The following is a 12,936-nucleotide window of genomic DNA, read 5'->3' as shown; positions in this document are numbered from 1 at the left end:
TCTGCGAGTACATCCTTCTGAGAATTCCCCTTGGGTAGATCTCCCTGTCTGGCTTACCCGAGTGCTGGCAGCGACATGCCACTGTGCTTCCAAAGTGGCTTTGTTGTCCTATAAACTATAAAATTCTGAATAAAACATGTAAATTACTTTGAATAACTACTGAAAATCAGTGGTAGTGATATGAATTACATTCCTCAGTTTTCAATAATTATTCGAATCCGATGGATCTTTACATTCTAATTTCGTATTAGTTATAGGACAGTTCTGTAAAAAGAAACCAGGTGGAAAACAATGGTGAAACACGCTACAACACGTTGGACCCATACCACATCACAGAAATTGGAGTTGAGAGGCTTTCCCGGTTTGTAAAGCCGAATAAGCAACCATCTGTGGCATATATGACGACAGTAACTCGGAGCTGTTCACGCAGCACAGGCTGCTGAACATGCGGCTCCACAAGGGACAGTCCCTATTTATTACCAGTGGTGGTTCGAAACGTGCACCATACCGTGGGCGGAAGCTGTTGGAACAGTACTAATCTGTGCAAAGCATTCACTTGCCCTTCCATGAGACAGCACCATGATAACTGTGGATTAAGTGAACATTATTGCGGAATGACACGACTATTTTAAAGTTTTCAAAGCTAAATAACCAGAATTAGAATGTAGTATGAAGTGCCCAAGAACGACTTCCACTAATGCTCAGAATCGCATGCAGTGAGTAGAGAGAACTACATTTATGACTCAGTACGTATCGTCAGTTGAGTTACAGCAACGAATTGTCAGGTTTAGGAGTTGTAAAATGTGAACCTCTCTGAGTTTTGTCAGTGGCATTATGGGATAATCTTTGTGTTCTCCAGTTATGTGACCTACGATGAACTGAGGTTTGTGTGTCTGCAACGCCCCCTTGAGCCAGTATTTATTCACTGAAGGCATTTAGAGACGAGGGAGAAAGTTGAAAACTGCAAGGAGACATAGGCACGTCATTTACGGCCGTGACAGAGACTACAATCAACACTGGCGCAGCTATTATTTGAATTCATCCGTGCGTTACTGTCAGATAAAGTGCACAACTTCTACAAATATCAACTGGAAATTTACACACGGTTTTAAATGAAGAACTGCACGTATCTGGTGTGTTCACACATTGGATACCGCAATTCCCTAGTCGAGAAGAAAGGCAGAAATGTACAGATGTATGCTGCCAGTGGAAACCCTTCATTTAATATAACATGACGCATGATGGTAAAACCATACAACTGCTGATGCAATGTGGATGTTTCATAATGGCCCAGAAATGAAACACAGTAGCAGAGAGTGTGCGAAACATGACCACCCACTCCTACGAAAAGGCGCGTTTGCAGGTCTGCTGACAAGATCATGGTCTTTACGTTTTGCAGCATACGATAGACGGCTCCTAGGCTAGCAGATGAAGCATCAGTTTGTAAAGAAAAGAGTCGTCAGCTGTGAAAACTTTGTCAGGATAACACCATGATTCCCACTGTTCAAACTATAATAGAGCTTTTGCCTAGAAAAGGCGTACACCATCTACCTTACAGTCTAGACATTGCACTGTATGACGTGTCTCCCTACATATTCCTAAAAGTTGCCTTAAGGGACTTACTTTTGGTAACGATATCCTAGACGTCAAAGATAATTTTGATGACGGAAAACCCCCCTCTACGTGATAGGAAGGAGATATGACAGGAGCATTGTGTTGGTTGAGAACTGTTGAAAATAACAGAATTTTCAGTTTTGTAAACTTCTGAAAAAAAGTTCTTAGAAAATGAGTAAGTCTACGTTGGATATCGATCATATATTCACAATGGTTTTCGTAAAATCATTTTAAACAACCCGGAAATTTCCTTCTTTAAACAAGGCACAAGTTTTCCGGCGGAAAGTCACTTTTTCGTGCAGGTGGCGCCAGCGCTGTTGGCGGTTGCACTCACCCGTCCAGCAGCATCTCGCCGCGGTTCTTGACCCAGTAGTTGATGGTGTTGGGGAAGGCCTCAACGAAGCACTCCAGCTGCACGTCTGTCCCCAGGGGCGCTCCAACCAGCTGGTTGGGCACTTTAACCACAGGAGAAACTGCAAAGGTAGAGAAGGATGACAGTAGTGAAGATTTTTTGAATTTGGTCAGTTTCATTTGAACGAAGATAAACGGCAATAAGAGTAAGGCAATGGTTGTTACATGGCAGTCAGTTCTGATAATAAATACAGTTTGTGAAGAGTTAGTGGAACTTAAGGTACCCAAGATACGAAATAATTAGTAACATGAATTGTAATCAAATAACTGAAAGAAGGATAGCTACTGCAGAGGAAATGTTTTACATAAGAAAGAATATTTAGCTCAGTCCATTAACTACACAATTAAGGAAAATATTAGCGAGGTGCTTTGTAAACAGTGCTACCCTGTATGGTAATGAAACATGGACACTGAGGAAAGGAGAGATAAAATGTTAAAGACTTTTCAGATGTGGATTTGGAGAAGCAAAGAATGTGTAAAATGGACGACAAAATACGTAATGATATAGTGTAATGTGTGTTGAACGAGAAAAGACAAAAATGGCTCGGAGCACTATGAGACTCAACTTCTGAGGTCATTAGTCCCCTAGAACTTAGAACTAGGTAAACTTAACTAACCCAAGGACATCACACACATCCATGCCCGGGGCAGGATTCGAACCTGCGACCGTAGCGGTCTCGCGGTTCCAGACTGCAGCGCCTAGAACCGCACGGGCACTTCGGCTTGCGAGAAAAGACAAAGACTGGAATTATTTAAGAGGAAGAGAAGAAATTTATAAGGTTACTGGATGAAAAAAGACACCACAATAAAGGATGCATTACAACTGGTAGCAGGAAAGGTAACCAGAGGAAGAATAAAATACCAGCTGATAGGAAACAACTAGATATGCTGTATGCATTATACACAGGTACGAAGAGCAGAACCTGCAGTGATGGACCCGCGTTAGGGCCACAACACATTATCATCATCATCAATCATTAAGCTCATTAATTATCACCATCAGTCATCATCCATCATCTTCCACCAGTCGTCATCATGTAGGAGTAATATTACCAAGTTATATTGATTAGAACGACCAGATGCACTCAGTAGTAGGGAAGACGAGAGGATAATGAGGAAGAGCAATGTATTCGTTAAGGAAACTGATAACTAAACTTCATTGTGACCTATTTAAATGTCGTCCTCCAGTGTTAGGTTTTCTTATCACGTAGGTATGATAGCAGACTTCAAATTAATCCAGGCGTACTTCATAAGTCAGTATAGTCCACACCTAAATGTAGCTGTAATATTCAGAATACTTGAACACGGACGCTGTAAGCAAGGCGATAGTGCTTCATTTGTCTTAATGTAGACAACTAGAATTTAAGGTAGGTTGGGCGGCATTTATGTTTCCTGAAATTTATATCCCGTGTGCTGATCGTGACGGTACCTTAAGTGAGATTAGAACGTGGAGACACACCTTTTTCTTGCTACATAGGTAAAAGGTATGAGATCCACTAATATTTGTAGTAAGTGCCCAGTACCAAGCACTAAAGAACTGATTGTGGAGAATAAATTGATGCGCAAGCGTATGTACCGTAAGGCAGCGACGCTATACGTTTTCTACCTATCCTCGCATATAGCCTGCTTAGCTTAGTATATTGTCTCACCATAAAATACCCCTGCACTGATGTGAGTATAATGGACTAATTATGTAACAGCAGAATTTCATAACTTTTCCGACCTTCACAACTGATGAAAGCCCGTTTGAGAGAATTTTAGACAATCTTCGAATTTATTTTTATCCACTCCCTTTTTCCATAAAAAGGAATAGCTACGGAAAGGGAGACTTCGTAAACACATTTGCAACAGGTTTTAACATAACAGGTTTTAATATTCTGCAATAGACCCGATGTCTGCAGGCGGCCTAATTCTGAAGAAAGGAAAGAAGATTCCAATTTTACATTTTAGTATTTCGTCAGTAGCAAACATGGCACCATAGATTCTTATTCTGGAGGAATGAACGATAAATTTGAATTCGAATGGCTCTTGTGCCCTCTGCACTGTTCTCTTTCAAAAATAGTAACACTGCAGCTGTGCAGGTGATGCTGTTTATTGTGTTTAGGGCATCGAGGGAAGAAATATTTGAGATGATATTGAAGTTCATAGACGTGAAGGTTTACAAAGGCTGAAGGCCATTAAAAACTAATAGGTTGCAAGCTGCCATTGAAAGCTAATAAGGTCCTGGTTCCAGAACTGATCTGCAGCAGTAGGGGTGTTATTGTTACTGTTGTCTTCAGTCGAATACTGATCTGAAGCAGTTTTCCACCGCAGTCTATCTAGTGCAATCCCGTTCATATCTGCGTAGCTACTGCAACCTACATCCTTTTTTCAACTTCTCACTATAAAGGGATGTAAAAATACGGTGGAATAATGAAATAAAAATACAGGAGGTTCTCTGGAGAATCTGGGAGATAGAAACATGTCGTAGATACTGAGAAGAAGGAGTGACAAGATAACACAAGATGTGTTATACAGCAGGTAATAACTTTTGAGAGGGGGCGTGGGGGTGGAGACAGAGATTGTGATCTGTAGAACAAATAACTGACCATGTAGGGTGCAAGTGATACTCTGGGATGAAGTTGGCACAGGAGAGGAAATCGCAGCGAGCAGCATCAAACGTAAGGAGACAGATAGAAAAAATATGATCAAGGCTTGGTCCCTTCTCTCTTCCTCCTCCCCTCTTCCGCTCCCCAGAACAAATGAGTCTTTCATGTTTCATGATGTGTCGCAACAACTGATGCTTCTTTTCACACAACTAAAGCTATAACTTCACTATCTCCGAGTAACACACTTAATCCTCAGGATACATATCTAGAAACATATTTGAGAAGCTCCTAGTACTCATTATCTAAATATTTACCTTACATATTTCTCTTCTGTTCAAGACTAACACATTGTCAAGGAGCGCGTAAATTTACGTTTAGTTTTTGAAGCATTGCTTTGTGCCTGTAGGTAGTTTGTATTCTATATCCTCGTTATTTCGGTCATGGATAATTATTTTGCAGCAGAAAATCACCATTTAACATCTCACTTCGTAAAGTCTTGAACATCGCCTGATTTAATTCGACCACATTTCATCACAGTTCTCTCGCTTTAGTTTATGTTTACCTTACAACCTGTTTTCAATGCATAATTCATTCCATTTAAGTGCCACCACAAGTCCTTTGCCGTATCTGGCAGGCTTACAAAGTCGTCAGCAAACTTCTTTCATAAGTACTGATAGATTTCCTTCACTGCTTGCCTAAAGTACTGATTGAATGCCATCGGGACAGCCTCCTCAATTCTCAACTACTACTCCTATCAAATCCCCGTAAGTGGTCTGGTATCTACAAGTTACACGAGTGATGTTCAATAAGTAATGCAACTCACATTTTCCTCGGCCAATTTCGGTTAAAAAATCCAGATTTCTTTGTGCGACATCGTGGTGTATTCCGGCTTAAACCCCTATAGTCATGAAGTTCCGATAGGTGGCGGCGCTGTACGCACCCTTCAGAATGCCGTCTGTAACGGAGTTGCCTTCCATGAAGAGAGCTCCTATTGATTTTCTTTTGGTGGAAAATCAGAGCATCGCATGTATTGGGAGGCGCCTGCAGGAGACCTACAGAGATGTGGAAGTGAGCAGAAGTACGGTAAGTCGCTGGGCGAGGCGTCTGTTACCACTCCAACAAGATCGCGCAAACGAAAGATCAATTACGTGCTGGCCGGCCGTACACCTCGCCTATCGCATCCGTCTCCCCTCCCCCGCGCGGATCCTGTACGATCTCATCCCCTTCCCCCACCTCCTCCTTTTTCTTGAAAGGATACGGATCCTGTACACCTCCCGCAAACTCGATCCACCTCATCCGCTTGTCTCACCCATCCTCTCCCACCGCCGCCCGCTGCCGCGCCTGTATTCCCACGTCCCACCCGATCTCTCCACCCTCCTTACCCTCTCCCAAAGTGGCTTCCGCCAGCTCCCCCTCCCTGATGATGTCCTCCTCCGCTCCATCTACCCCTCCTATAAACTTTGATCTTCCCCCCTCGCTTCCTGTGTCCTTTCCTTTAGGCACCCTCCCTCCCTTCTCTTTTCCTTTTCCCCCTGTCCCCTCCCTCCACCCCTCTTCAACCCGGGCTTCCCCTTCCCCTTCCTCCCTCCCCTATCTCCAATGCCCCTGGCACCTCTGCTCTCCCCTCTCCCTCTCCCACTCCCCTTCCTCCTCCACCTCTCTTGGCAGGTCCCCGGACTCGCACACGCTCAGTGAACATTCGCGTGCCGGAGATCTTCACCATCAGTGTCTCGTGTGTGTACGTTCGTTTGTGTTTAGTGTTTGTTCGCCGTCACGCCACCACTGTTCACGTGTGCCGTCGCCATCATCCATGTTATGTGCGCCGTGTCAACTAGTGTTGGTGATGTTTCTCGTCCAGCGTGAACGGCTCCATGTTTTTTGGTTTTTTAGTGTCTACATTTTTTGCCCGCCGTTTTGATTGTATTCTCTGTGCCACCTATATGTACTATTTATTGTCAAACTCAAGGCTGAAGAGCGGCGTACTGTGCTGCTGACAGCCCGCCTTTGTATAAGGTGTTTAAAATCACAATAAAGAAAAAAAAAAAAAACTGGCCGTACACAGCTGTAACCCCTGCAATATTGGAACGTGCGAACATTCTCGTCCGAGGTGATCGACATATTACAGTCAAACACCTGGACGTCTCTGTTGATAGTGCTTACACACTCGTCCACCTGTTACGTTAGACAAAGGTGTAGGCCCGCTGGGTTCTTGCCGCCTATCAGAAGGCCATAAAGAGCAATAAAATATTTTGTCGACCTTGGTCACACACGGGCTCATCACCTTGAACCAGAAGATAACGGCATTCCATGGAGTGGCGCTACATCACTTCTCCCCGAAAAGAAAAGGCCAAAGCCACACCCTCAGTCGCCAGAGTCAAGGCGACACTCTTCACGCACTCTGAGGGAGCTATTCCTTTCGAGACCCTCTTCATGGTGCCTCTACCGACTATGGACTATATTGTGCTACCCTCAGGAGATCGAAGAAACAACTTCAGCATGTTCGTCGCTGCAAAAATGAAAACTAACTTGTCATTCTCATGACAGTGCAAGTATATCACAAAACTTCCCTAACGGGTCTCGCACCTTCGGAATACCATCTGTTTGACTTGAGCCGTGTGCGTCTCGCGTTCATGTCGTTTGTTCTTTGGCATTTTGTCACATCGAGTGGCGTCTTGTTTCTTCCTTACTTATTTGCGTAACGAAGTTGCTGGCTTGCCTCCTTGAGTGGCAGCAGCAGCGCTTATCGATACTGGTACTGTCGTACTATTTTTAGAGTGACTGCTAGTATTTCCGGGTGGTGGTGGTGGTGTGTGTAGGGGCCAGACGGTTGGGACGGAGCAGCGAGGAAGTCTCCGCGGCGCGGGGCCGGGCTGGGACTGCTGGCGGGATGTATGCTCTGTTGGATCATGAGGCGATAGCTGTGAGAGCGAAAAAGTTCGTTGCCCGCCAAACCTGGACACTGAAGTTGAGTGATCAGTTAACCTGTTGTGAAACCTCAACTACTGTGACATCTCTTCATACATATGCAGGTTGTTGCTCCCTGGGCATTTCGGGCTAGCGGCAACGTATGATGTGTTGGAGTCGGCGAAATCTAGCAGCCGTCTTCCTATATTGTGATTAATTATTACATTTACTGTTACTGGCCAGTGAAGTGCACTAGCGGTATTTTCTGCCCTGAGGCCGATAACGCCCCAAATACCTGCCCTGGTCAATAGCGTGCTATTCTGGCATTGTGCCTTTCCTCGTCGTGTTGATGCTGTCTGTCATGGCGTGCAGTTCGACAGCCTTTTGTTTGTTTCATATTTTACATACAGTGGTTATTGTTTCCTTGGCTGTCTTTAGACGCCAATTTCTGAAGACGTAGTGCTGTTCGTATCCTCGTCCTCGGCCGATATTTTCCATCGTTGTGCCGTTGGTCGGACAGAAGGGGATTGGTGAAATTGTTGGTCGGTCCTTGGGCCATCCCAAGTTTGGGTTGCCATCTGATTATTTAACTTCAACTATTGCCTGCCTGTCTCATCTAACCTTACGTTTGAGCTACCGCCTCAGGCCATCTCTTAGGGAAATTCTGAGCACCACTTTTCCGTTTGTTTTAGATTGCGATTTTCAGTTTAGTTTGAAGTATTGTGCGAAACCTTCAGCTGTGTATTAATTCAGTTCTTTTTAAATTTAACATAAAGGTCTTCAGTCCCGTTAAATTAAAGTTCTGAAGATTGATTTTATTTTTAAAAAACTTTTCTCTAAATTTTTCTATCTAAAATTGTTTGTAATCCAGGCTCTAAGCCGTTAGTTGTTCGATGTGTTATGTGTGGCTGCACAGCCGAGGATTTAAGTGAACCCCTTTTAATAAGGCCTTCAGTCGTGTGTATTCTTTAAAGGAAAAAATTTTATAAGAAGGAAGCGGTTTGTTTTAAATTGTTTGTTTGAATTGTTGTTCAGGCCTTCACCTGTTGTTTCAAATTTGTTTGTCGCGTTCAGGCATGCAATAAGTTAATATTTTTTAATTAGGCTTTCAGCCGTTCTGTTGTAAGTTTAAAAAGAAATTTCTTGGTTAGAAAAATTGTTTATTAATGTGTTTTAATTATAGTAGTCCTTTAAACATGTAGTGTAGGCCTTCAGCCGCTAATTGTTTTCAGTTGCATGTTTTTTTAAATTTTACCTTCTATTTTAAATCGCTTTTGATTTCTAAGCCAGGCCATTAGCCATTCTAGTTTTTGATGTGGTTTTGGGTCTTCAGCCCAGAAAGCATCTCAAGTTTTCTTTAACTGGGCCTTCAGCTGTATTGGATAATTGTGATCTTTTAAAGCAATGTGTAAATAATTGGTTCTTAAAAAAATAAAGTTGATTGTTTGATTGTGCAACTCACAGTAACATTTTATAGCCCCATCCACAATCGTAACCTTATCCTGTACGCTCTCTGAGTACCTGCCAACCAGGTTTCATGGCTCACTAAAGGATGCACTCTGCAGGAAGCAGAACGTGGATGTTAGGAAGGTTATTGATGCAGCAAGGCGTGTTGTAAAACAGAATCTTGTAGATAAAAAAGTGGGTATTAATACGGTATATTGACATCCAGAATAAAACCAACTTACTTTCAGAATACAGAACGTGTTGCATGACTTATTGGTTATACCTGCTACCTTCATAATTTCAAACAGTGTATTCAGTCAGCATCATGGAAAGCTTTCTCTGCGGAGCTAGGCAGACTGTGTGTAGGCCTACTCACAGTTGACGTTGAGCGTGATGCGCTTGCTGACCGCCGGCGGCACGTCGTTGGACGCGATGCACAGGTAGGCGGCCATCTGGCGGCGGTCGAGTCTCGACAGCCGCAGCTCGTCCCCGTTGACGGTGTCCACTGGAAACAGAGAGCACAGGCGCGCAACTGTCACTGGCTGCCGTAACACTACACTCAGGGAAAGGGCTTAAGACAAGTACAGTGAGGTGACAGATGTCGAGGATAACGATATGCTGACGTACAGATGGCGGTAGAATCCCGTACACAAGGTGTAACAGGACAGTGCATCGTCGGAGCTCTCATCTTCACTGATGTGATTCATGTGGAAAGGCTTCCGACTTCATTATGGCCGCGCGATGGGAAGTGATAGACATTTGAACGTGAAACTGTAGTTGGAGTTAGACGCATCGCACATTCCATTTCACAAATCGTTAGGGAATTCAGTACACTACATCTAAATCTACATAAACTTACATACTCCGCAATCCGTTACACGGTGCGTGGCGGAGGGTACCTCGTGCCACAACTACCATCTTCTCTCCCTGTTCCAGTTCCAAACAGAACGAGGGAAAAATGACTGCCTATATGCCTCTGTTCGAGCCCAAATCTCTCTTATCTTATCTTTGTGTAAGTAGGCGGCAGTAGAATTGTACTGCAGTCAAACTCAAATGCTGTTTCTCTAAATTTCCTCAGTAGCGATTCAAGGAAAGAACGCCTCCTTTCCTCTAGAGACTCCCACTCGAGTTCCTGACGCATTTCCGTAACACTCGTGTGATGATCAAACCTACCAGTAACAAATATAGAATCCCGCTTCTGAATTGCTTCTATGTCCTCCCTCAATCCGACCTCATAGGGATCCCAAACGCTCGAGCATTACTCAAGAACAGGTCGTATTAGTGTTTTATAAGCGGTCTCCTTTACAGATGAACCGCATCTTCCCAAAATTCTATCAATGAACCGACGACTCTCCACTTTCTCCACTACTGCCATTACATGCTTGTCCCACTTCATATCGCTTTACAATTTTACGCCAAATATTTAATCGACGTGACTATATCAAGCGCTACACTACTAATGGAGTATTCAAAAATTACAGGATGCTTTTTCCTATTCATCTGCATTAATTTACATTTATCTATAATTAGAGTTAGCTGCCATTCTTTACACCAATCACAAATCTTGTCCAAGTCATCTTGTATCCTCCTACAGTCACTCAACGACGACACCTTCCCGTACACCACAGCATCAACAGCAAACAGCCGCACTTTGCTATCTACCCTATCCAAACAACAGCGGACCTACCACACTTCCCTGGGGCACTCCAGATGATACCTTAACCTCCGATGAACACTCACCATCGAGGACAACGTACTGGGTTATATTACTTAAGACGTCTTCGCGACGTTCACATATTTGGAACCAATCCCATATGCTCGTACCTTAGTTAGGAGTCTGCAGTGGGGCACCGAGTCAAACGCTTTCCGGAAGTCAAAGAATATGGCAACCATCTGATATCCTTCATCCATGGTTCTCTAGATATCATGTGAAAAAAGGGCGAGTTGTGTTTCACAGGAGCGATGCCTTCTAAAGCCGTGCTGATGCATGGACAGCAACTTCTCAAGGAAATTATTATATTTGAACTGAGAATATGTTCGAGAATCCTGCAACAAACTGATGTTAAGGCTATTGGTCTGTAATTTTGAGGATCCGTTCTTCTATCCTTATTATACACAGGCGTCACCTGCGCCTTTTTCCAGTCGCTCGGGACTTTACGTTGGGCAAGAGAGTGGGGATAAATGCAAGCTAAGTAAGGAGCCAATGAAGTAGAATATTCTCTGTAAAACTGAATTGGAATCCCATCAGGACCTGGCGATTTATTTATTTTCGACCCATTCAGCTGCTTCGTAATTGTAATACCTAGGTATTTAGTTGAATTTACGGCTTTTAGATTAGGCTGATTTATCGTGTAACCGAAGTTTAACGAGCTCCTTTAAGCACTCATGTGTATGACTGTCAATTTTCGCACCAATCAGATATCTTTTCCAAATCGTTTTTCAGTTTGTTTTGATCTTCTGATGACTTTATTAGTCGATAAACGACAGCTTCATCTACAAACAACCGAAGACGGCTGCTCAGGTTGTCTCATAAATGGTTTATATAGAAAAGGAACAGCGAAGGGCCTATAACACTACCTTGGGGAACACCGGAAACCACTTTTGTTTTACTCGATGATTTTCCGTCAGTTACTACGAACTGTGACCTCTCTGACAGGAAATCAGATGTTCAGTCCCATAGTCCTTAGAGCCATTTGAACCCTCGGCGTTTGCTTAGAGCTTTCAGTACTAACAGACAAGCAACACTACGGCGAAATAACCGCAGAAATCAATGTGGGACTTATGAAGAACACACACGTTACGACAGTGCCGCGATATTTGGGTTATTGGGATATGGCAGCAGGCGAGTGACGCCAAGTGGCTTTGCTAACAGCACGTTGTCCCTTGCAGCGCCTCTCCTGCGCTCGTGACCATATCGGTTGGCCTGGTTTGGTCACTCCCGATTTCAGTTGGTAAGGGCTGAAGGCAGGGGTCGAGTGTGGCGCAGATCACACGAAGCCAGGTGTTCAAGCTGCCAAGAAAGCTCTCTGATGGTAGCTTGATAATGGTGTGAGCAGTGTTAAATGGACGGGATTGGATCCTGTTTACATTCGGCTATTTGGACACCATTTGCAGCCATTCATGTATTTCATGTTTCTATCAACGATGGAATTTTTTATGGATGGCAATGCGCCATGTCACAGGGGAACATTTGATCGCGATTGATTTGAAGAAAATTCGGAGTAATTCGAGAATAATTTGACCACTGCCGGCCGGAGTGGCCGAGTGGTTCTTGGCGCTTCAGCCTGGAACCTGCGCGACCGCTGCGGTCGCAGGTTCGAATCCTGCCTCGGGCATGGATGTGTGTGATGTGCTTAGGTTTGTTAGGTTTAAGTAGTTCTCTAAGTTCTAGGGGACTGATGACCTCAGAAGTTAAGTCCCATACTGCTCAGAGCCATATGAACCAGTTGACCACCCAGATCACCCGACGTGAATCCCATCGAACATTAATGTTATACAGCCGAGAGTTCAGTTCGTGCACAGAGTCCTGCACCGGTAACACTTTCGCAGTTATGGACTGCTATAGAGAGTGATGTGACTGAGCATTTCTGCAGGAGACTTTCAGCGACATGGTGAGTGCATACCGGGCAAATGAATGTCCGTCACGGTATTAGGAGGTACCCCTTGGCTCTCCTCGTCTCAGAGTATGGGCGCCAAGAACTCAGTTCAGAAAGAAAATACATTACTACTGCGTTACGTACGACAACTGTCCTGTGAAATGAATTGGACAAACAGGCAGAAGCTTTCGTGCTAGATTTAAAGAACATCTTAATTTCTCTAACTCCAAGTCAGCCGTAAGTAGCCATCTGCGTGAGAAGGACACTCCATTATAGATCTGCAATATAAATTAAAAATTCTTCATCGGCGAAGAAAGAGACATAAATAGAACGTTCTTAAAGAGATCGAAATATTAAGATGCAAAAATAGCCTCTCA

At 43.8% G+C, this 12,936-nt stretch overlaps 1 protein-coding gene across 1 annotated transcript in view; it reads right to left on the bottom strand.

Moving 5' to 3' along the window:
* LOC126095613 (lachesin-like) overlaps window positions 1-12,936 on the bottom strand; it is a 405,319-nt gene that overhangs the window by 20,342 nt on the left and 372,041 nt on the right. Inside the window, exons 4-5 of the mRNA XM_049910381.1 lie at window positions 9,340-9,468; window positions 1,949-2,087 (exon numbers count right to left, since the gene is read on the bottom strand). Of these exons, the coding sequence (XP_049766338.1) occupies window positions 1,949-2,087; window positions 9,340-9,468 (268 nt within the window). The remainder of the gene's footprint in view (window positions 1-1,948; window positions 2,088-9,339; window positions 9,469-12,936) is intronic.

The sequence above is a fragment of the Schistocerca cancellata genome, chromosome 8 (assembly GCF_023864275.1).
Source record: "Schistocerca cancellata isolate TAMUIC-IGC-003103 chromosome 8, iqSchCanc2.1, whole genome shotgun sequence".
Lineage (NCBI taxonomy): Eukaryota > Metazoa > Arthropoda > Insecta > Orthoptera > Acrididae > Schistocerca > Schistocerca cancellata.
Note: the sequence above shows the minus strand (reverse complement) of the source record. Positions and strands in the feature narration are given on the sequence as shown.